This window comes from Melospiza melodia, chromosome 19 (genome assembly GCF_035770615.1).
Source record: "Melospiza melodia melodia isolate bMelMel2 chromosome 19, bMelMel2.pri, whole genome shotgun sequence".
Lineage (NCBI taxonomy): Eukaryota > Metazoa > Chordata > Aves > Passeriformes > Passerellidae > Melospiza > Melospiza melodia.
In genome coordinates this window covers 4,012,176-4,035,195 of record NC_086212.1, presented here as the reverse complement: position 1 = coordinate 4,035,195, position 23,020 = coordinate 4,012,176, and the positions used below count along the sequence as shown (strand labels likewise).

General features: G+C 56.1%; 2 protein-coding genes across 3 annotated transcripts in view; one reads left to right on the top strand and one right to left on the bottom strand.

The window, feature by feature from the left end:
• The window catches only part of ACSS2 (acyl-CoA synthetase short chain family member 2), a 30,688-nt gene extending 22,096 nt beyond the window's left edge, over positions 1–8,592 (top strand). For both annotated transcript variants that reach the window (XM_063172172.1, XM_063172171.1), the window contains 11 exons: positions 239–376; positions 614–784; positions 1,573–1,706; positions 1,929–2,061; positions 2,489–2,545; positions 2,822–2,902; positions 3,633–3,741; positions 3,882–3,950; positions 5,418–5,594; positions 6,304–6,378; positions 6,884–8,592. In XM_063172172.1, the coding sequence (XP_063028242.1) occupies positions 239–376; positions 614–784; positions 1,573–1,706; positions 1,929–2,061; positions 2,489–2,545; positions 2,822–2,902; positions 3,633–3,741; positions 3,882–3,950; positions 5,418–5,594; positions 6,304–6,378; positions 6,884–7,026 (1,287 nt within the window). In that variant the 3' untranslated portion in view covers positions 7,027–8,592. The remainder of the gene's footprint in view (positions 1–238; positions 377–613; positions 785–1,572; positions 1,707–1,928; positions 2,062–2,488; positions 2,546–2,821; positions 2,903–3,632; positions 3,742–3,881; positions 3,951–5,417; positions 5,595–6,303; positions 6,379–6,883) is intronic.
• Positions 8,593–8,995: 403 nt separating this feature from the next.
• On the bottom strand, positions 8,996–21,624 carry GSS (glutathione synthetase). The gene is made up of 12 exons (XM_063172173.1): positions 21,496–21,624; positions 20,296–20,441; positions 19,010–19,085; positions 18,105–18,244; positions 17,898–18,014; positions 17,599–17,679; positions 17,118–17,195; positions 15,513–15,579; positions 14,605–14,799; positions 13,680–13,761; positions 13,133–13,322; positions 8,996–10,737 (listed from the first exon to the last, which is right to left on the bottom strand). Exons 1-12 carry the CDS (start codon positions 21,622–21,624, stop codon positions 10,614–10,616), a joined length of 1,425 nt encoding a protein of 474 aa, XP_063028243.1. The 3' UTR covers positions 8,996–10,613.
• Between the last annotated feature and the right edge of the window lie 1,396 nt (positions 21,625–23,020).

The window sequence follows — 23,020 nt, the reverse complement described above, 5'->3', positions numbered from 1 at the left end:
GACACTGCTTCAGACACGGCCTTGCAGCTAGATTGTGTTTGAAGGTTTCCTTGTGCCTGTGAGCTGTCAAAAGGAGCTTTGGGAGTGGGAGCTGCAGCTCTGGTGCATGGTTTGCAGCAGGCTGTGCTGTGAACATCCCCCTCAATGGCCTGTGATGGGGGCAAGGTTTGGGCTGTGCTCCTCATTCCCCCTTTCTTGTTTTTGGACAAGCCTGTTCCCAACCTTGTGCCTTCCTCAGACCCCCTGGAACCCAGCCATAGACACGTGGTGGCATGAGCTGATGTCTGGTGCCAGCACAGAGTGTGAGCCCGAGTGGTGCGACGCCGAGGACGAGCTCTTCATCCTCTACACGAGCGGCTCCACTGGAAAACCCAAGGTGTGCTCCCAGCTCCCTGCACAGGGCAGCCTGAGCCCTGGGGACCCCTCAGCTGGGGGAACTGGTGTGGGGGGTGCTGGGAGGCCCCAGCAGGAAGAGGAGCCACAGAGGTCTCTGAAAAGGGCTGTGCTGGTCATTCCTGCTCAGCTGTTGGAGGCAGCGATGCTCAACTGGGCCTGGCAGGGTGAGGGTGCTGGTGGGAGCACACCCTGACATTGCTGTGCTTTCTCCTTGCAGGGTGTGCTGCACACCATGGGTGGATACATGATTTTTGCCGCCACCTCCTTTAAATACGTGTTTGATTACCAACCTGAGGACGTGTACTGGTGCACAGCTGACATTGGATGGATAACAGGCCATTCCTACATCACCTACGGCCCCCTGGCCAACGGGGCCACTGGCGTGTTGGTGAGTGCCCTGTGCCCCTGGCTGCTGTCACTCCAGCAAAAGGGAGGTGGTGGTGCTGAGCTGCACCCCTGCATTGCTCTGTGATGGTGTGTAGGGCTCTGTGAGCAAGGGTGGTGCTCTATGATGACTTCTCGGAGGAGTAGTTTGTGTGTGGCCTTTTCAAACTACAAAAATTTTTGTAGTTTTTCAAACTGTTTCAAACTGCTCCCCTGTTTCTTTCCCAAAAAAGTACAAGCCTTGTGTACCAATGGAGTCAGTGCTGCTCTGACTTAATGCAAAAACTCAATCAGGGAGTGATGTTTTCCCTGCTGATGTTGATTTGACAACTTGTTGTCTAACTCCTGTGCCTGTATCTCTCTTGGCAGTGTAACAGATCAGGGAGCCAGAGAGCTGTGCCCAAGAATCCCCAGGGAAATGCAAGCAGGAAAATCACTGTTGTGTTGGGGGAGGCCTTTTGGGAGTTGTTGGTGCTTTGGGTTGTGATTCTGTCTCAGTGTTTGGACCTCTTGCCCTTTGCCACGTGGGCAGGGTCAGTTGGGCCAGTGGCACTGTGTCACTGTGGTGGCCACCCGAGTGCCTGTGCTGCAAGGGGGTGTCAGGGGACGTGCTAGGATGAGGGGGGATGCCATCTGCCCAGTGAGGGGGTTCTTGACCCGGGCTGGTTTCACTGCGTACCCCTATAGGGACATGCTGGGGTCCAGCTGCTGTTTGGCTCCTCCTGCTTGGGCAGGTGCTGCAGGTGGGGAGCAGTGAGGAGCAGCTGTGTCACTGCTCTGTCTCCTGCTCAGTTTGAAGGCGTCCCCACCTACCCAGATGTTGGCAGGATGTGGAGCGTCGTTGACAAGTACAAGGTGACCAAGTTCTACACAGCACCCACGGCCATCCGCATGCTGATGAAGTACGGCGAGGAGCCTGTCAAAAAGTGAGTGCCAGTCCCAGGAGAAGGAGGATGTTGGCTTTGCACAGCAGATGCCAAAATGACCCAGGTCTCCTCTCCTCCCCTGTGGAAGAGTGCTGAGGAATCTCTGACCTGTACCTGGAAGGTGCATTTTGAGTAGCCCAGGGGTTCCTCCAGGCTCTGCTGTGCAGCTGGCTCACAGCTCCATGGCCTGCTGAGCCCCTGCCCGCCCCCTCCTCTCTGCAGGCACAGCAGGAAGTCCCTGAAGGTGCTGGGGACCGTGGGTGAGCCCATCAACCCCGAGGCCTGGCTGTGGTACTACCGTGTGGTGGGAGAGGAGAGGTGCCCCATTGTGGACACCTTCTGGCAGACAGAGACGGTGAGTCCTGCCCGGGTGTCCCTGGCACCTCTCTGTCCCTTGTGCTCCCTGCAGGGCCTCCTTGCAGCTTTCCCTTAGTGGGGTTTGGGGTGTGTGGGGTCTGTTTGTTTGGCCTGCCCAGGAAACTCCTAATGTGCTCCTTCTCTTCCTATCCTGCAACTCAAGCACGCTCCAAAAGGAGAAACCTTCCTCTCCCAAGGTTCTCTTCCTCACTCTGCTCTGGACACTGCTCTCCTGCCCCTCTTTCTCTCCACCAGCTCCAAGTGTGTGCCCAGATTCCCCATCCACTGCCATATCCTTCCCAGGGCCCATCTCCACACCTGCCCTGAGTAGCCCTGACTGGGATGTGCTGTTCCCAGAGCTGATGGCACAGCTGTGGGATGGGCTGGCATGGCCCAAACTCACTGGTTTTTGTCTCTCTTTGCAGGGAGGCCACATGCTGACACCCCTTCCTGCTGCCACCCCCACGAAGCCAGGCTCTGCCGTGAGTACTCGTATTCTCCTCCCCAGCAGCCTCAGCAGGGCCCTGGCTGTGCCATGGCTGGGGGGTTGGAGCCTGCCAGGGGCTGGGGGCACAGTGGTGCACATGGGGAGGTGACCACCACCCAAAATCTCAATCCCCATGCAGCCACACTTGTGGGCCCCATGTACCACAGCTCTCCAAAGCTGCCCTTGCCCTGCCTCCCACTCCCTCTGGTTAATGGGGGTCTAATGCAGGGATTCACCTCCATCTCTCCTTTCTCCCTGGTCCTCATGGCAGACATTCCCCTTTTTTGGTGTGGTCCCTGCCATCCTGAACGACTTGGGGCAAGAGCTGGAAGGAGAAGCAGAAGGTTTCCTGGTAAGGAAGGGCTGATCTTCCCCAGCCTCCCTTTGTCCATTCCCTGTGGCCTCTGGGACATTCCTGCTGGAATACCCACATCTTTTAGCCCAGAGAAGGGGTAGAGTCACCATCCTTGGGAGTGTTCAAAAAACGTGTGGAGGTGGCACTTGGGGACATGGTTTAGTGGTGAATGTGGGTGATGGTTGGACATTTCCAGCTTTAAAAAATAATGTGGTAAGGAAGGGCTGATCTTCCCCAGCCTCCCTTTGTCCATTCCCTGTGGCCTCTGGGACATTCCTGCTGGAATAACCACATCTTTTGGCCCAGGAAAGGGGTAGAGACACCATCCCTGGAAGTGTTCAAAAAATGTGTGGAGGTGGCACTTGAGGACATAGTGAATGTGGGTGATGGTTGGACGTTTCCAACCTTAAAAAATTTGTGATTCTGCCTCCACTAATTCTGGTCCACATACCCTTGGGTGGTGGGAACTCCCTCCAAGGCCAGAACTATGGGTGCTTTTCCAGCTGATCACTAAATGCACTTGCACATGTGGGCAAGACAGCAGCATGGGAACAACAGCTCAGCCAAGCTCCTTCCCCCTGCCAAAGCTGGTGGGACTTGCCCAGCGGATCAGCACTGGCAGCAAGTGTCTGAGTGCTGATTATGGCTGTCTGACATCTCTCTCCCTGTGGTGCCAGCCTGGCTTGTTGCTTTGGCTCTCACTGCCCAGCTGTGTGTCTCACCCCAGGTGTTCAAGCAGCCCTGGCCAGGGATCATGCGCACGGTCTACGGGAAGCACCAGCAGTTTGAAACCATTTACTTCCAGAAGTTCCCTGGCTACTACTTGACAGGAGATGGTAAGGGGCTCCAGGCTGCTGTGGTCACAGGGGCCTGGGGACAGCAGGGGGAATCTTGCCCTGTCCTGCCCTCAGAATCCCTTATCAATTGCTCTGAAGGCTGGCACTGCTGCCTCACACTCATTTCTGGCTATTTTTAGGTTGCAGAAGAGATAAAGATGGTTATTACTGGATCACAGGGCGAATTGATGACATGTTGAATGTTTCTGGTAAGAAGGAGTTTTGTCTTCAGTAGGGACCAATGTGCTTTGTGACACCTTGCTTTGTGACACTTCTACATCCATTTCAAAAGCCCCCTGCTCTAAGGGGATGGTTCTGCACCTGTAATTCTGCTTGTCCAACTTGTTCTCAAGGTGGATCCAGTTTCTGGGTCAGGGTTATTTCAGGGACACACCAACCTGTGACTTGGTGACTTTCTGCACCGTTTTCCCTGGAGACAAAGCCTTGGAAGGAAGGAACCTTCTGTAACCAGCCAGGGCACCTCTGCTGCAGGATTTAGGGCCACGGGGAATTCACAGAGTTTGGGCAGGACCATAAGGGTTGCTAATCCAACCTGCTGCTCCATGAAAGGCTCACCTCAAGGCTGGATCAGGCTGCTCACAGCTCGGAAGATTCTCCCACCTCTCTTAACTGAGTCTTTGAGATTCACTTGCTTCTCAGCCCATAATTTTCCATGTACTCTATTTAATACCTCCCCCCCTCCTTTCCTGGAGCCTGTATCCTTCAGGGGTGTCCTGCTGGCTCTGAGGTGCTGCTTTACTTGCCCCTGGATCAAATTAGATCCTTTCACCTGACCAGCAGTGCTTGATTCTCCACCAACTGATCATTCTGGGAGTTCACCACTTTGCTGTGGCTTTCTGTGACAGCAGTGCTGGGGTGGAAGGTCAGAGCACAGGTACAGGAGCAGAGGTGTGCAGGACTGAGTTGTGCCCCTGTCCCAAGATCTGGAGTGTCACTGCCCCTCCCCACAGCACTGGGCTGGAGCCTGGACTCTGCAGATCCAACCTCTTCCTCTGCATTTCCTGGCTGACCATGTGGGCAGCTCTCCTCTTGCCAAATCCAGCTCCTCCTCAGCCTGTGCCTTGGAAAGGCATCACTGTGAACTGTTCATGATCTGTTCCAGAAAGCCTAAAGGTGGGAGGGGGAGCAGCCAAGGGAGGTGGCTTCTGCAGCTGGGTGACACTTGGCAGCTTCCAGAGCACTGCAGAAACGAGTGTCACTCTCCAGCTGTTGTCCTTTCCCAAGCACATCAAACTGATGCCCTCAGATCTGTAGTTTAGGGCCTTTTACAGCCTCAGGCGTCTTCCTGCAGGTCTCTAAAGCTCTGTGTCCCCCTTGTTTGCAGGTCTCTAAAGCTCTGTGTCCCCCTTGTTTGCAGGCCTGTAAAGCTCTGTGTCCCCCTTGTTTGCAGGTCTCTAAAGCTCTGTGTCCCCCTTGTTTGCAGGCCTGTAAAGCTCTGTGTCCCCCTTGTTTGCAGGCCTGTAAAGCTCTGTGTCCCCCCATGTTTGCAGGTCTCTAAAGCTCTGTGTCCCCCTTGTTTGCAGGTCTCTAAAGCTCTGTGTCCCCCTTGTTTGCAGGCCTGTAAAGCTCTGTGTCCCCCTTGTTTGCAGGCCTGTAAAGCTCTGTGTCCCCCTTGTTTGCAGGTCTCTAAAGCTCTGTGTCCCCCTTGTTTGCAGGCCATTTGCTGAGCACGGCAGAGGTGGAGTCAGCCCTGGTGGAGCACCCTGCAGTGGCTGAGGCTGCCGTGGTCAGCCACCCCCACCCCCTGAAGGGAGAGTGCCTCTACTGCTTTGTGACCCTGAGAGAGGGCTACGAGTTCAGCCAGGACCTCACAGATGAGCTCAAAAAACAAGGTAGCAACAGGCAAATGTTGGGGAGCAGGCAGGGGGAGCACAGGTGGTGGAGGGGTTGAAGGCTTGGTGCTGCCTGTGGTCTGGGGGGTGCAGTGTGGAGAAGTGCCACAAGGTGCCTCTTGATTACACAGCAGGGTGGCAAAGACTAAAATTAGTTCTGCCAGCCTTTGGCTGCTCATGTGGTGCCATCTCTGCCTTCTGGGAGCTGGCAGCCCTGCGAGGGGCTGGGGTGCTCAGCAGGCTTTTGTTTGCAGCAGGGCTTTCCCTTCCAGACTGGGACATCCTGAGAGGATCATGGTGTTTCTTTAGGGAGGTGCTCTGGGTGTTTGTGCTCTGCTCTCAAGGAGCTGTTTCACTGCAAACTGCAGCATTGAATACACCAAACAGACCCAATGGCAGCTGCTCCTCTGGAGGAACCCAAGAGTGAATTTGAATCAATCCTTGCTCTATCAAGGTCATGGTGTTGGTTGTAGCTGTTAGGGAGGAGTCTGGAAGATGGAGGGAGTGAAAAAATGAGTACTCTCAGTGTTGGGGAGCTGTGGTTCTGGCCCTGTTTGCATTGTAGGTCTTGTCCCCAGGCACTGCCCTGCCAGGTGTCCCAGGAGCTGGGCTCTGTGTCTTACCCTTCTGTCCTTTTATCAGGGAAAGGATGTGTGGCTTCTCCTCAGCCCTACAATGAAAATCTCTCTTTTTTTTTTTTTTTTTGCAGTCAGAGACAAAATTGGGCCCATAGCAACACCTGATTACATCCAGTACGCCCCCAGCCTGCCCAAAACCCGCTCAGGTGAGTTCCAGGGCAGGACTGGACAGCTCCTGCCAGTGGAAGTTGAGCAGCCCTGCTCTGCTGGTCCAGGGCTGCTCAGATTAGGGTGGTACAAACTCAGGGTGAGCAGGATGTGCAGGTCTGGTACTTCCCTCTTCTGCTAAGGATGCTGAAGAGATCCTGACTCCTGGGGAAAGGGACTTTTTATCTAGACAGATAATGAAGGACAAGGGGTGATGGTTTTAAACTGGTGGAAGGCAGGTGTAGATTAAATAGACATAAGGAAGGAATTGTTCCCTGTGAGGGTGGGCAGGCCGTGGCACAGGGTGCCCAGAGAGGCTGGGGCTGCCCCTGGATCTCTGTAAGTGTCCAAGGCCAGGCTGGATGGGGCTTGGAGCAACCTGGGACAGTAAAAGCTGTTCCTGCCCATGGCAGGGGGTTGGAAAGAGATATCTTTAAGGTCTCTTCCAACCCAGACCATCCTGGGATTCTGACTCCTGCTTCCCTTTCTTGGCTGTCATTACAGGAAAGATCACCAGACGCATATTGAGGAAGATTGCCAAAGATGACCACGAGCTGGGAGACATCTCCACCTTGGCAGACCCGGGTGTCATCACACAGCTTTTCAACAGCAGATGTGACACTGCTCCTGCAGGAGCAGCTCAGTAGGACAGTGGCAGTGGCATCTGATGGGCAGGTCCCTCCAACAGCCACTGCCTGCCCGGGAAGGAAACCTTCACCTGTTGAATTAAATGTACCAATGGTAGAAACAAGGAGAGTCTGGCTCTGGAGAGGCTGTGTCCATGCCCTGGGTGAGGTGTCTGTCATGTTCCAGATGGATGTCACACATCTGAGGGTCAGCCTGGTGCACAGAGGGACTCATCCTCCTCCTTTTTCAGCACCTCGTTCTTGGTTTTAATTTAATTTTGGGGGGTTAGGGAGAGGGTGTTAGCTTACTTTCTGTCTGGAGGGGCCCTGGCACCTTGTGCACAGTGGGAAGGAGCTTTGGGGCTTGCAGGGGAAGTGATGCTGGAGTTACTCAATGCAGGCAGGCCTGGGAGGGGCATCCACCACTGCCCACAGAGCAGCTGAGCTTCCTGTTGTGCTTGGAGAGCTGCAGGAGCACTGCAGCAGCCACATCATCACTGCAGGGCTGTGCTCGTCCTGCATCCACTGGCCTGCTGCTAGCACAGCTCCCTGCAGCCTCCAGGGCACTGGGGCAAGGCTCCAGGGAGCTCTGGGCTTTAAACAGGTTTTGTGGGGCAATCTGATACCAAGATCTGCTGCTCCTCACTGTGTTGTGCCAGCTGGTGCATTGTCCCCAGCCCAGGGTCCTTCACTGGCCATGGACACCACTGGAAGGTAAAAGCCTTGGTGTGACGTTTCCATGGAGTCCCAGTTCCTCCAGTTCTGCTGCACCAGCTCAGAGCTGGAGCAGCTGGATGCTCCTCTTGTGTCCTGGGGGAGGAAGGAGAGGAAATGGAGCCAGGCAGAGGCACCTTTCCCATGGCACCATGAGCACTGCCACAGCAGAGAAACCAAGGCAGGCAGGGCTGTGGGAGTCCTACTCATCTCCTCATCAGGAAAAATGGTGGGAGATGTTTCAAGTCAGTGTTTGCTTCAATCTGACCTGACTTAAGGATGATGAGAGCTACAGGCCCACAACCCTTTTCCCCAAGAGCCTTGACCACCACCAGGGTCCTGCCAAAGCCATCCTTCCTCCAGTGAAGGAACTTTAACTCCAGCCAGGGCTGAGCTGGGGCTCATACCTCCTTTGCAATGTCTCTGTGAAACCTGCATGTGAACTCTTTGATTTTGCACTTAAACCAAAGGAGAACTGGGCTTTAAAACTTGCTGCAACAGCTGTTTTGGGGAGTGCCAGTGGCCTGGGATTACCTGCAACCTGAGCTGACTTGGGGCTGGAAAGGAGGAGCAGCTGCCTCAGGGTGCCCAGGGCAGGTGTTGGGGTGCTCCTCTGGGCTGTTGGCCAAGTCCCAAATCTCACTTGTTACCTGCTGCTCTCACTGGCACAGCAGCTGTGTCACCTGTAACCTCGGTGCCTGCCTGTCCCCATGTGCCCCCACAGCTCTGTACCACTGGATTGTGCCACCTTGGTGACAAGGATTCCTACATCCTCGTTCCTCCTGTTACTCTTTGTTAGCTATGTAATTTTGGCTGGAAAACAGTGAGAATTTAATGCAAAATTGAATAAAATTCAAGAAAACAAAATGGAAACAGGCTTGGAGTGGGTGTGGGTGGGAGATGCTCAGTGCTCAGAAACCAGGACTGCCTTTTGGGATGGGAGGGGCAGGTTCCTGCCAGTGATGTTTATCCATGGATTATTTTTTTTTTCACATGTGATTTACTGTGGCTGGCAGTGCTGGCTCCATCCTGTGCCTCAGTTTCTCCCTGCTCTTCAGCCAGTGCTGCTCCAAGGCTCATGGAAAGCACAACACAGTGTGACACCCACATGTCACCAACCCCCTCGTGCATCACTGGTTCCAGGGAGCTGGGTGAGGAGGTTCAGGGCTGCCCCACCTCCACCCCAGGCCTGCTCCCCTTGCAGGCACAGCCATGGATCTCTGCACACCTGGCCAGGTGTGCCCCTGGGCTTGGACAAACGTGGCACAAACAGCAGTCAGATTGCACATTCCTTTTAATCTCTGGCTTGGGGTAATCAATCCCCCAACAAAACACCCAGGAAGCCCAGTTTCAGTCACACCTGGAGAATGGAGCAGTTTCCCAGGTGACCAAGTGGTGATTGATGCTGCAGCAGCAAAGAGCCAGCAGGGCTGGCGCTCAGCACACCCAGGCTGCAGGAATTCTACCTTTGTGCTGCTTCTGTCACTCAGCACATCCTCTCTGCAGGAATTCTGCTTTTGTGCTGCTTCTGCCACTCAGCACATCCCATTCTGCAGGGATTCTGCCTCTGTGCTGGTTCTGTGTTACTGACAGGGCTGGGCTGAGGCTGCCTGAGCTCTTTGCTGCCAGAAAGGTGCAGCTTTTAGGGCTGAGGAGGAGAAGGGGCTGCAGGAAGAGGCAGAAGACCTTGAGCAGGAGAGCCCACACTGCTCCACTGCTGTGCTGTTCCCACTGATCCATAAAACCTGGAGGGAGCGACATCTTCCCCTCTGCTGGTACTGGTCCCACAGTAAGGTGCTGGGAGCTGGGGCTGGGCTGCCCAGCCTCCCCTGCAATTCCTTGCTCACCACAGAGCTCCCAGGCTCAGCAGGAGCATTCCCAAGCCTGGGGCTCCCTGGCAGGAAGATGCTCAGGGTTTGATTTGCAGTGGGATGCACTGGCCCAAACCCAGGGTGCTTTGGGATTTATCAACACACACAAGGCTCCAATTCTCTGCTGCCTTGGGAGCTGCCTCCATCTCTGAGGGATTCTGTGGAGATCTGTTGGACATGGCTGCAGGAGGCAGAGGGAGCCTGCCCTGGACCCTGCACTGCTGCCTGCCCTGTGTGGCACAGAGGCACTCAGTCCAATAAAACAGGAGTTGGGCAAAGCAAAAGCAAAAGGCCCTTGGGCAAATTACCCAGGGCAGCTGTGCCTGGTGCAGGAACCCTGAGGATCCTCAGGCACAGAGGAAAACAGAAATCAGGATAGCAGCAGCATGGGAAGGAGGGCTGGAGGGGCCATGGCGAGTGGAGCTGGGCTCTCCTCTTTAATCTGGAGAGCACTGAGGCACATAAAGGCTGATCCTTGCCCATCCACCTTTCTCCTCTCATTCCTTAGGCTGTGTATGTCTCCAGAAACCGTGCAGCATAAGGAGCTCAGAAGTGGGAGCAGCACAAAGGCCTGTATGGCACCTTGACCCTTTGCTCTGCATCCCCCTGCCCCCAGAACCCTGCAGTGCTGGGAGTCACAGCTGGGCTGTGCCCAGGGCAGGGCCTCTGAGCAGGCAGAGCAAGGGAATCCTTCCTGGAGGGGGAACCACCTCCGAGCAGCTGGGGCTGGCACCCAGGAGCCCTGAGCAGCTGGGGCTGGCACCCAGGAGCCCTGAGCAGCTGGGGCTGGCACCCAGGAGCCCTGAGCAGCTGGGGCTGGCACCCAGGAGCCCTGAGCAGCTGGGGCTGGCACCCAGGAGCCCTGAGCAGCTGGGGCTGGCACCCAGGAGCTCTGAGCAGCTGCATCACACAGTCCCTCCTCACAGCCTCCAGCAGTCAGACCGTGGCAAGCACCCTAAGGAGGAATCCCTGGGGCAGATCAGCTCTTGAGGCAGCAGAGAAGGAGGGTGGGGCCGTGGCTCCTCACACCAGGAACGGCGTGTCCAGCACGGCCACCCCGGCTGCCACGCCGCCGTCCGCGTGCTCGGTGGCCTTGGTGCGCAGCAGGTGCCCGGCGGCCTCGTTCAGCAGCAGCTCCCTGCCCTGCCTGCAGAGAGACAGGGACACTGAGCACAGAGAGGGACACTGAGCACAGAGACAGGGACACTGAGCACAGAGACAGGGACACTGAGCACAGAGACACTGAGCACAGAGACAGGGACACTGAGCACAGAGAGGGACACTGAGCACAGAGAGGGACACTGAGCACAGAGACAGGGACACTGACACTGCAGAGGGACACTGAGCACAGAGAGGGACACTGAGCACAGAGAGAGGGACACTGAGCACAGAGAGGGACACTGAGCACAGAGAGGGACACTGAGCACAGAGAGAGGGACACTGAGCACAGAGAGAGGGACACTGAGCACAGAGAGAGGGACACTGAGCACAGAGACAGGGACACTGAGCACAGAGAGAAGGACACTGAGCACAGGGACACTGAGCACAGAGACAGGGACACTGAGCACAGAGACAGGGACACTGAGCACAGACAGGGACACTGAGCACAGAGAGGGACACTGAGCACAGAGAGGGACACTGAGCACAGAGAGAGGGACACTGAGCACAGAGACAGGGACACTGAGCACAGAGACAGGGACACTGAGCACAGAGACACTGAGCACAGAGACAGGGACACTGAGCACAGAGAGGGACACTGAGCACAGAGAGGGACACTGAGCACAGAGACAGGGACACTGACACTGCAGAGGGACACTGAGCACAGAGAGGGACACTGAGCACAGAGAGAGGGACACTGAGCACAGAGAGGGACACTGAGCACAGAGACAGGGACACTGAGCACAGAGAGAAGGACACTGAGCACAGGGACACTGAGCACAGAGACAGGGACACTGAGCACAGACAGGGACACTGAGCACAGAGAGGGACACTGAGCACAGAGACAGGGACACTGAGCACAGACAGGGACACTGAGCACAGACAGGGACACTGAGCACAGAGAGAGGGACACTGAGCACAGAGACAGGGACACTGAGCACAGAGACAGGGACACTGAGCACAGAGAGGGACACTGAGCACAGAGAGAGGGACACTGAGCACAGAGACAGGGACACTGAGCACAGAGAGAAGGACACTGAGCACAGGGACACTGAGCACAGAGACAGGGACACTGAGCACAGAGACAGGGACACTGAGCACAGACAGGGACACTGAGCACAGAGAGGGACACTGAGCACAGATAGACAGGGACACTGAGCACAGACAGGGACACTGAGCACAGAGACAGGGACACTGAGCACAGAGAGGGACACTGAGCACAGACAGGGACACTGAGCACAGAGAGAGGGACACTGAGCACAGAGACAGGGACACTGAGCACAGAGAGGGACACTGAGCACAGAGACAGGGACACTGAGCACAGAGAGGGACACTGAGCACAGAGAGAGGGACACTGAGCACAGGGACACTGAGCACAGAGAGGGACATTGAGCACAGAGACAGGGACACTGAGCACAGACAGGGACACTGAGCACAGAGAGGGACACTGAGCACAGGGACACTGAGCACAGACAGGGACACTGAGCACAGACAGGGACACTGAGCACAGAGACAGGGACACTGAGCACAGAGAGGGACACTGAGCACAGACAGGGACACTGAGCACAGACAGGGACACTGAGCACAGAGACAGGGACACTGAGCACAGACAGGGACACTGAGCACAGAGACAGGGACACTGAGCACAGACAGGGACACTGAGCACAGACAGGGACACTGAGCACAGAGACAGGGACACTGAGCACAGACAGGGACACTGAGCACAGACAGGGACACTGAGCCTCTGCCCAGCACTGAGCCCTGCAGAGCACAGGGCCCCTGGCAGCTCTCTGGAGCAGCAGGTTGCACCGTCCCTGTCAGGCACACCAAGGCTAATGTGGGGGCCCTGCAGTGGGGGCTGCACTGGCCATTCTGCAAATGGGCACTGCCAGGGGCTGAATGCTGCCAGAGCACCTTTGTTCCCAAAACTGTGTGTAAAGGACTTTCATTTATACTCTATGGAAATGTGGCCTAAGAGGGTTACAAAACCAGCTCTTATTAGAGTTGAACAGGCATTAGGCCTTCAGGTATTCAGAGATCATTAGGGCTTCAGAAAAGCCACACATGGGGCTGCATGCAGAACCCAAGAAGTGCCCCCAGAAATCAGGGATGAGACACATGGAGCCCAGGATCCCACTGCACCAATAATTGCCAGCACCAGCCCTGTGGTTTTCCAACAGCTCATTTGGCAGCAGGTTTAGAGCAGCAGCTCACGTGCTCAGAGCTGCTCCAGGGGCACAGACTGAATGGTCACATCTGTCCCCTGCACCTGCATGTCCCCAGACATCTGTCATGCAGCTGTGCCTGGGCTGCACAGAGGGCAAAATGCTCCTGCTCCACATCAGGAGCAGAGAACTGCCCTGGAACACAAGCACACTGCTCACCTGACATAGACCCCAAAGATCCCGAGCTCAGAGATGCACTCTGACACTTGGAGGGGACTGTGAGCCCTCAGCAGGTAATTCAGTGCTGGCTGGGGTTTGATCTTATCCATCAAGATGTAGGAAGTTCTCTCAGGGCTGTCTTTGATCTTCTCCAGAACCTCCCTGAGCTCTTCACCATAGAGGTTGTTCCCTGGCAAACAAAAGCAGCACATCAACCCCTTCCAGGACAGCAGAATCCCCTGGCCCCAGCTCTGTGGCCCTGGCAGCCCAAATAACCCAGCCTTTGTCTCCCCAGGTGCTGCCTGGGCTCCCCACACCCAGCACCAGGGCCCTGGCAGCTCCTCCAGGAGCAGAACTGCCTCAGTGGCAGGACTAGTCCCCATGGCTACGAGCAGCCACAGGCCACCCTTTATCCCTCAGCACAAGGCCAGGAGCTGGCACAGAGCTCCTGCCTGTCCCAAAAACAGCACAAACCACAATGGAAACTCCCAGGGGCCCAGCTCACACCTGCAGAGCCCAGCTCACACCTCCAGAGCCCAGCTCATACCTCCACCTTCACGCTGAGGCTTCAGCACGAAGCGGTCGGGGTCAGCGATGGCTGCAGCAGCCATTCTGTCACCTTCTTCACCCTGGCAGGGAAGGAGGGAAACGGGTGAACACCAGGATTTCTTCATGGACAGGGTGGTTTCATATGGGAATGAGCTGGATGGAGTGACCACCCCTGGAGGTGTGTGGTGGTGTTCACAGAGGTCCGAGGATGAGGTAAGAGATGAGAATCTTGACTCCATGTTTCAAAAGGCTGATTTATTATTTTCATAATATATCATTTTCTTTTAATATAATATATATATTATATATATTATATTAAAAGAGATATATATGATATATATTATATTCAAAGAAAAATGCTATATTAAAGCTATGATAAAAGAACAGAAGAAAGGATTTTATCAGAAGGCTTGAAAGGAATAGAAAGGAACGACAACAAAAGCTCATGACTCTCAGAGAGTCTGAGCCAGCTGGGCTGTGATTGGCCATTAATTAGAAACAACCAACATGGACCAATCACAGATGCACCTGTTGCATTCCACAGCAGCAGATAATCATTGTTTACATTTCATTTCTGAGGCCTCTCAGCTTGTGAGGAGAAAAAATCCTAGCAAAAGGATTTTTCATAAAATAGGTCTGTGACAGAGGTGTTCAAGGAATGATGGAATGTGGCACTCAGTGCCATGTCTAGTTGATAATGTGGTGTCTGGGCAAAGGTTGGACTCTGTTCTTGGAGGGCTTTTCCAACCTAAATGATTCTGTGAACAGCAAAGCATCAGGGAGCAGCAGGGGCTCCTCAGCAGATCCCTCTGAGCAGAACCACCAACAAACTCCCCAAGACCCACTGCTTGAGAAGAAGAGAGGGCTCTGCTAAGAGCACAGCAGCGCATGTCCCTCCCTGCTCCAGCCCCGCTGCCACTCACCTCATCCAGGGAGTAGAGTCCTGCAAAGGTGGCTCTGATCCGAGCAACGGCCTCAGGGTGGCCTGGCAGCAGCTTCTCCAGTGTCCCCTGCCTGCTGAGCTCCTGCTGCACCTTCTTGGTGCCCGCCAGCTGCGTGGCAATGTCGGGGCACTTCACTGCCCGCGAGCGCTCCAGCAGCAGCCGCGCCTCCCAGTTCTGAGGCAGAGCAGGAGCAGCCGTGCCAGGAGGGAAAACAGCACACAAAAGGTTTGCTCTGCTCTTTTCTGTGCAGTTCTCAACATATGGTTTGTCTCCTCCCTGCCTGCTGGCAGGGACAGGGGGTGGGAGTAGCACTCCAGAGAAAAGCAGGCGTGAATTTCCCGCCACCTCTGGGTGGCACAGTTAAATTAATCCACAGTGTGCACCTTCCCCAGCTGGTCCAGTGCTGCCACCTCGAGACAACAGCCAGATCTGCTCTGTGCTATTACTACCTGCAGCCTGATCATGCTAAGAGAGCACAGAGTGATCTGTAGACCAAGTCTGAAACCTTTAAGTAAGTTATACCTGTTACCCCTATTGTACAGAACATACCTGTGCAACATACCTGTTCACCCCTGTGGTACAGAACATACCTGTACAACATACCTGGTAACCCCTGCTGTACAGAACATACCTGTACAACATACCTGTTAACCCCTACTGTACAGAAACTATTCAGTGCTGCACTAAGGGATGACCCCCTGGAGAAGAAAGCCACCCATTTCTCTTACTGCAGGGTCACCCACCTGCTCTCTGGAGCCTCCCAATGCTCTCAGCCCCACCAGGCAGGACTGACCCCACCCCTCAGAGGGTAGCTGCCCCTGGGGTTATTTGGAGCTGCCTGGGCAGTGCCCAGCTGTGGTTTCTGGGGCAGGGGGGTGGGTACTGACCTGCTCATCGTAGACCTGGGGCACGTAGCCCTCTCTGTAATACACCACTGCGACCTCCTGGCCATCCCTGGAAAGGAAACCAGAAGTGCTCACAGAGCCAGGCCCCAGCACCAAGGGGGGATCACAGCCCCCTGCCCCTTCTCCTCTGGCCCTCCTGCTCCTGCCTGGCTCTGCCACAGCAAGTCCTGGCTCCTCTCCACTGAACCACAGCTCAGCCTGTCCCAAGGCACGGGGAGCTGACACCAGCCTCTGCTCTAACCAAAGGCTCAGTAATTCTGACACCCAGCTCTGCAGAGAGGTAAGCACCTCATTTTTAACAGCTTTTACCCCACAGCTGCCCTGGGGGACTCAGCCTGGAGAAAAGGAGGCTCAGGGGGGACCTTGTGGCTCTGCACAACTCCTGACAGGAGGGGACAGTCAGGGGGGTTGGGCAGTGCTCCCAGGGAACAGGGACAGGATAAGAGGAAACGCCCTCAGGCTGTAGCACAGGAGGTTTAGACTGGAAATTAAGGAAAATCTCTTCACTGAAAAGGTGATCAAGCACTAGGACAGGTGGCTCAGGGCAGTGGAGGGACCTGAAATGTGAGGTTGTGGCACTTGGGGACGTGTTCAGTGGTGCTGGGTTACAGGCTGGACTCAATCTCAGGGGTCTTTTCCAGCCTTAACAGCTCTGTGATTCTTGAAGCTGGAAGGAACAAAGTTCTTCTGTGGCAATTCAAGGTAAGACATCAACTCAACAACCTGAGAGGCACCAAACCAGCCTGCCAGGGCTGGGCTGGCAGCACTGCTGTAGCACCACATGCCCAAGCTTTGGCATCCAAACTGTGCACTTGGTCTGGGAGCTCCTTCAGGCAGACAGGAGATATCCAGCAGCGACAGGGGGGATGCTCAGGAGGAAGAACAAGGGACACACTTTCCCCTCAACTATCCAGCCATGACAATACATTCATTAATTAAACACAGCACAGACCCCAAAGGTCAAAAAATCTCACTACAGAAAAATCATTGTCCTGAAACTACATGTTCCCTTAGGTTCATAGTCCAGCTCATAGAGTCCCTTCCCTTGGGTTCATATAGCTCCCAGCACATTACCTGGAAATAGGACAAACGTCACACTTGGGACCAGCTGGGAGTCTGTGATCCTCCCATCCTGGTCTCCACAGGGATAGGCAAGACACAGAGAGTTCAAACCCAAGAGATCCCCAGAGGACATGGAATGCTTCCTCTCCTGCACTAAAAACCCAGCCCAGCTCCCCCCGGCAGAGCAGCACGTGAACAGTGAACAGGAAATGGCTCTGTGGGAGCCTCTCAAACAGCCAGGGCTGCTCAGAGCAGACCTTTGTGCAGGAGGTAAAGATCCCCCAGAGCAATGAAGGCTGAAGGAGGGAGGTTATGACTGCAACTGTAAGGCACTGATGTGTATCTGCAAAATCTCACCACTGTGAACACACAGCCATCTCAGCTCCAGGAGGAAGCAGCAGCCTGGAGCATGGAAGAGAACTGTTTCCTCAGCCATTTCTTCCAGCCAGCCTTGGCTGCAGGCTCCCCCTGGCAGCCCCAGGTGCCCAGGAGCAGGCAGGAGTGCGCACCTTGGCTCATACTCACATATACAGCCTCCTGCTGGCATCCAGGGAGCCCTGCTCAAACACGTCCCGGAACCGCTTCCTCAGCACGCGGATGTTCCTGCAAGAGCAGTGCCACAGTCACCAGGCTGCCCACAGGCACCTGAGCTGCAGGTCAGGGGTGGAATTCATGCATCTATAGGTTCCTTCACAAACAGCCGAAGTTTTGTGCTATGGAGCCAGAGAAATCCTACAAATCCCCAAAAACTCCCTGTTTAGGAACCCATTCTGTGTTTCCTACGATCTGCCAGCTGCTTGCTTAGCTTTCCATATCAGAAACTGAACCATCACCTCCCACCTTTCCCACCCCAGGAAAATTCAAACTTTACCTGTTCCAAAAAACTCCCAGTTTAGGAACCCATCCTACACTTCCTAAGATCTGCCAGCTGTATGCTCAGCTTTCCATATCAGATTTTGAAACATAACCTCCTTCCTTTCCCATCCCAGGAAAATTCAAACTTTACCTGTTCCAAAGTTCATTTTCTACACAACGCTGATCAAAAATATTCCTCTGGACATCCTCCACCAGAAACATCACCACAGCCCTGGAAGAGATACCAAGGACATCATCAAACCCATAAACACTCCACATGCTCCTAGCTGGATCACCAGCTCTCCTGGATTGTTACATGAAACAAGGGACACTGGCAGTGTGTTTGGCATCTCCTCCAGGCTCCCTCTTCCTCTCATCCTTTGAGATCACCCCACCTGAGCAGCACAGCTTTCCATCTCTGTGCTTCAGGCTCCCTGCACTGCTCCTTACCTTTGGGACCCATAGAGCTCCCAAGCTTTGGCAATTCCCAAGGCCAGCCCCTTGGCTGGGTTGTTGGGCAGCAGCTGTGATGCCTCCTCACTCCTTCCCAGCACTTTCAACACCAACCTGTGGAACACAAAGCTGTAAATGCCATGTCCATGGAGCAAGGAGCAGCCTGCAGAGCACAGGGGCCATGCAGGGGCAGGTGTTCCTTACCTGTGGACATCAGCAGTGCGGGAGGTGAGCCCTCCAAAGCTGGCAGCAATGGTGTTTATTTCTATCTGCCTCAGAGCTGCTGTGCCTTCCAGCCCACAGTCAAACATGTAATCCGAGCGGTTGATGCCCAAAAACACGGTCTGCAACACAGGGAGGGCAGCTGGGGTCTCCTGTGGTCTGAAACTGCAAATCCTTTGCTGACCTTGCTTCAAAATCCTCCCAGAGCAGATCCAGAGAATCCCAGAATAGGTTGGGTTGGAAGGGACTTTGAAGACCACCTCACCCCAGTCCCTGCAGCTGGCAGGGACCCCTTCCACTAGAGCAAGCTGCTCCAAGCCCTGTCCAACCTGGAATTGAGTATTTTCAGGGGTGGGACAGCCACAGCTTCTCTGGGCAATGTGTGCCAGCACCTCACCACCTGCACAGTAAATTTCCTAATATCTCATCTAAACCTGTTCAGTCAGTTTGAAGCCATTCCCTCTTGTCCTGTCACCCTCAGTTTGATACAAACCATGCAGGTCACACCCCTGGGCGCTCTGCTCCCTGCCCACAGCCCTCTCAGAGCTCCAGAGGGAATCCCAACACTGAAAGTAAAGGAGATTCTGCAGGGATGGTGCAGGTCCCAACAGGACACATGTCCCTGCACACCCTGAGGCTCCCAGAGGACAAACCCCATGAACTCCTCCCTCTCCAGGCCAGGCTGTTTCCAGCAGCACCAACCAAAGAGTTCAGCTGTTCAACAGGGCAAGGTCCTGAGCTCAGCACTGTGACAAGACATTGCAGGGCAGGGAGTGACCAGCCTGGCACAGCTCAGAGTCCACAGTGCCAAAGCTTGCAGCCAGAGCCCAGGCACCCCCAGCACAATGCCAAGGGGCACAGACCCCTGGGATGCCCTGCCCAGGTACCTGAGCCAGGCCTTCCTCCAAAACCTGCTTGTAGATTCTGAAGAGCCGAGCTGTGAAGTCATCGACCTTGATGGTGCTAGAGAGAAACACAGACCAGGTCAGTCCCCTGCTGCTGTCACAGAGGGACAAGAAAATTAATTATTCTGCAGAAAAAGCCCTTAGCAGGGGCATTCTCCAGCACAAAGAGCAGAACCATGTCCTCTGGGGATCTCTTGGGTTTGAACTGGGGCTCAGCCAAGTGCTGTAGCACTGTGAAACACCTCTCCAAGAATGCTCAGTGCAAAACCACAACACAAACCCAGCTTGCCAAGCACAGCCTCTCCACAAAAGGCCCTCCTGTGCAGAGGTGACTCCCTGCCAGGGCAGAGATGAGACAGAATTCTGCAGGTTCAGGCAGAAAGCACAGGTCTCTCTGGGCCTGCACACACAGTTCAGAGAAGCTTCATCCAATCCCCCTGTCCTGTCAGGCTCCAAACCCCACACACTGTGGCCGTGCTAGAGCAGACTTGGCTTTTCCTCAGGGCCCCAAATCCTGAACAGCACCTCCAGGGAGCTGCCCTGGCACAGGGCAGGCACCTGAGCACACACAAGCCCCAGGTGCTGCATTCTTTAAGCACAGGTACAAACATGTCCCCACAGGCTCTGGCTGCAGCCAGCTCTGGAACAGCTCCAAAGGGTGAGGATTTAACAGAACAAAAGGATGCTGGAAAACAGCCTCCTCTGCTCTGTCCCAGTGCCAGAGGCAGCAGAACATGCACAGGCAGCACAGAACAGGCAGTGGGAAGGGAAGAGGGATTTGTGCAAGCATCAGCCCCACAATCACGAGTGACAAAATGCAACAGCCACAGATAAACTCAGCAGCACCCAGGAGCCAGAGCTGGACAATTCTCCTGCAGCCAGAGCTTGTGGCTGGGAAAGAGGGCAGGGGGTGACTGAGGGAGGGTGTGGAAACAGAACAGACACCTTTTCATCACTGCTGCAGCACAGCTGGTGGGTACTGAACAGACACAGGCAGATGCAGAATAAAACTAAAAGAAACTCCTAAAACCAGGACTCAGAGAATCCAGTGATTTGCATTTAAGGCTCAGGGGCTCAAAAGTCCACAAGTATGAATTTATAAGCCTGAAAAAGTGGCAAAGTTGAAGATGATAGCAGGGAATCAGGTCTTGGCCAGATGTCCCATTTTCTGGGGCCCAAGAAAACCTCAGAAAGACAGAGATGTCACAAGGGTAATAAAGCTTTACATTTAAAATACTTCATTAAAATGCAACATGCAAGAACATTACCTGGCCAGAGTTTGCTCCAGGAATTCTCTGTTTTGACTGACAGCATCCACCAGCAGGTTAAAATCCTGCTGAACAGCATAGGCTTGTTCAAACAAGGCCCGTGGCACTGCGGATGGGAGCAGCGTGAAGGGGGCATAATTCACCACCTGCAGGCAGGGATGCAACACAGCACTCAGGTCTGGGCAGCTCAACAGGGGCTAAGGAGGTGCTTCCTCTGCTTGTCTGAAGGCTGAGGGCACCCCCAGCCCTGCAGGGCAGACATATGGATGGCCTCAACCCTGCTGATTGCTCACTTCTGAGGGTTCTGCTTTATGAACCACCTGCAGAGGGGCTGGGCTGACTGCCTCTCCCTGCCTCCCCCTGAACTGGACAGCACTGCCTCCAGAACTATTCAGGGGCAGAGAAAAAGGTAATTTGCCAGTCCTGGGTTCTGGCTGTTTGGTTCTTACTTCCTTTGATCCCTGCTCCAGAGCCCTGGCACATCCTACATGCACAGGGTCACGCTCACAGCCCATATATTACACCAGAGAGAAGTTTCCAATTCACCTGGATTTTCACATCAAACAAGGGACACTGGCAGTGTGTTTGGCCTCTCCTCCCAGGCTCCCTCACCCTTTGAGATCACTCAGAGCCCTGATCTGACATCAAGTAGCAGTGCTGTGGTGAACACCTCCCTCCTTGCACCCCTGCCAGCTGCCTGCTTGCCCTCAGGCTCCTCAGGGACCCTTCCCCAATGGTGCCCCACCCCTCCTGCACAGGGGCACTTCTTCCTCTGAGACCCCTCATGGCATTCTGCTCCAACAGGCTGAGCCCTCCCACCCCAGCCATCCACCAGGGATTGCTCAGAGGCAAATCCCACACATCAGCCATCTCCACCCCTGTCACCTCACCCTAGTTATGGGACAAAGGCTGACTGTAGCTGGGAACATGCCAAAAGAGGCCCCTCTGTGAGACTCTCCTCTGGTTCAAAGGTTCATATGGGTGGTGAGAGGCTGGGAAAGGGAATAACTCCCAGCACTACAACAGGCAGCTTCCTAAGCCTTCTCAGACCTATCTCTCTGCTTGGAAAAGGGAATCTGTATGGCAGGGCTGTCATTGGGATGGGCTGTGAGCTGCACCCCAGTGAAGGCTGTCCCTTGGGGAGCCGCTCCTTGCCAAGGGCTCAGGGACCCCCGGCTCCTCCCCGCGCTGTGCACTCACATCCGAGGCGTTGGGCTGCTCCCCGGTCCGCATCAGCACCCCCGCCAGCAGCGCCGCGTCCACCGCCACCGCCGCCGCCTCCCGCACGGCCGCCGCGTCCCGCACCACGTCCTGCCAGGCCGCGGCCATGGCAGCGCTGCGGGCACAGCAAGCACGGCGTCACCGCCCGGCCCGCAGCCTGAGCCGGGCCCGGCTGTCCCCACCCCGGTGCCCTGAGCCCGGCCCCTGTCTGTCCCCGGCCCCTGTGCCCTGAGCCCCGGCTGTCCCCAGCCCCTGTGCCCTGAGCCCCGGCTGTCCCCAGCCCCTGTGCCCTGAGCCCCGGCTGTCCCCGGCCCCTGTGCCCTGAGACCCGGCTGTCCCCGGCCCCCGTGCCCTGAGCCCGGCCCCTGTCTGACCCCGGCCCCTGTGCCCTGAGCCCCGGCTGTCCCCAGCCCCTGTGCCCTGAGCCCCGGCTGTCCCCAGCCCCTGTGCCCTGAGCCCGGCCCCTGTCTGTCCCCGGCCCCTGTGCCCCGGCTGTCCCCAGCCCCTGTGCCCTGAGCCCCTGACTGTCCCCAGCCCCTGACCCACAACCCCCGGCTGTCCCCCAACCCCTGTGCCCTGAGCCCCGGCTGTCCCCCAGGCCCGGTGTCCTGACCCCCGGTCCCCGGCTGTCCCCAGCTTCTGAGCGCCAGCCCCTGGTTGTCCCCAGCCCCTGTGCTGTCCCCGGCCCCTGTGCCCCGACCCCCTGTGCTGTCCCCAGCCCCTGCGCCCTGATCCCAGCACCCGGCTGTCCCCGCTCCCTGTGCTCTCACCCCGCTCCCTGTCCCCTCGCCGGCCCCCTGCCCCTAGACTGTCAGCGCGCCCCGACCCTGGCGGGCAACCTCCGGCCCCTTCCTGGTTCCCGCTCCCGCTTCCTGAGCCCCAGTCCCCGGTACATCGCTGTCCCTGACCCCCAAGCCCGCTGTCCGTCCCAGCCCCTCACTGACCCCAGGTCCGTCCCGGCGCCCCCGGTTCCGCCGTCCGGACCCGGACCCGCTCCGGCCGCTCGGTGCGGGCGCTGCGGACCGCCCCGTGATTGGACGGGCCGAGCCCCTCGCTCCGCCTCTCACGCAGATTGGCAGCTCAATGAACCAATCAGTGTGGTGAAAGCGCCCCTCGTGTGCGATGCCGCGCAGCGGGGGCGGGAGGAGGAGGAGCCGCGTCGGGAGCGCGCAGCGCGCACGCGCCGGGCTGTGTGACGGCGGTGTGACGCCATGTCGCGACATCACGAGGGCGACGAGGCTGCTGAAGAAGCGGCTCGTGAAATCCGCCCACTGCGTGCGGCGGCTGCTCGGGGCCAGAGCTGCTGGGAGCCCAGAGCCATGGAAACGGTGGGCGGATTGTTGTTAGAGGCCCTCTCCAACATCACCGATCCTGTAATTCCGTGCGAACCTTCCCCGCCCTTGCTGCCCTCACGGGAGCTGAATGCACCCTGGGCAGGCGGGGCAGAACAGAGCAACTGCGGACCTGCCTGAGGAAGGGAATTTGGAATATTGTTCTGTTTTCC

Coding starts and splice junctions, on each gene's coding strand:
- GSS (XM_063172173.1), bottom strand. CDS start 21,624: ATGGCCGCGGCCTGGCAGGACGTGGTGCGGGACGCGGCGGCCGTGCGG. Junction 18,015..18,104: donor CGCACTGCTGATGTCCACAG/GTAAGGAACACC, acceptor TGTGTTCCACAG/GTTGGTGTTGAAAGTGCTGG. Junction 13,762..14,604: donor GACTCTACTCCCTGGATGAG/GTGAGTGGCAGC, acceptor CTTCCCTGCCAG/GGTGAAGAAGGTGACAGAAT.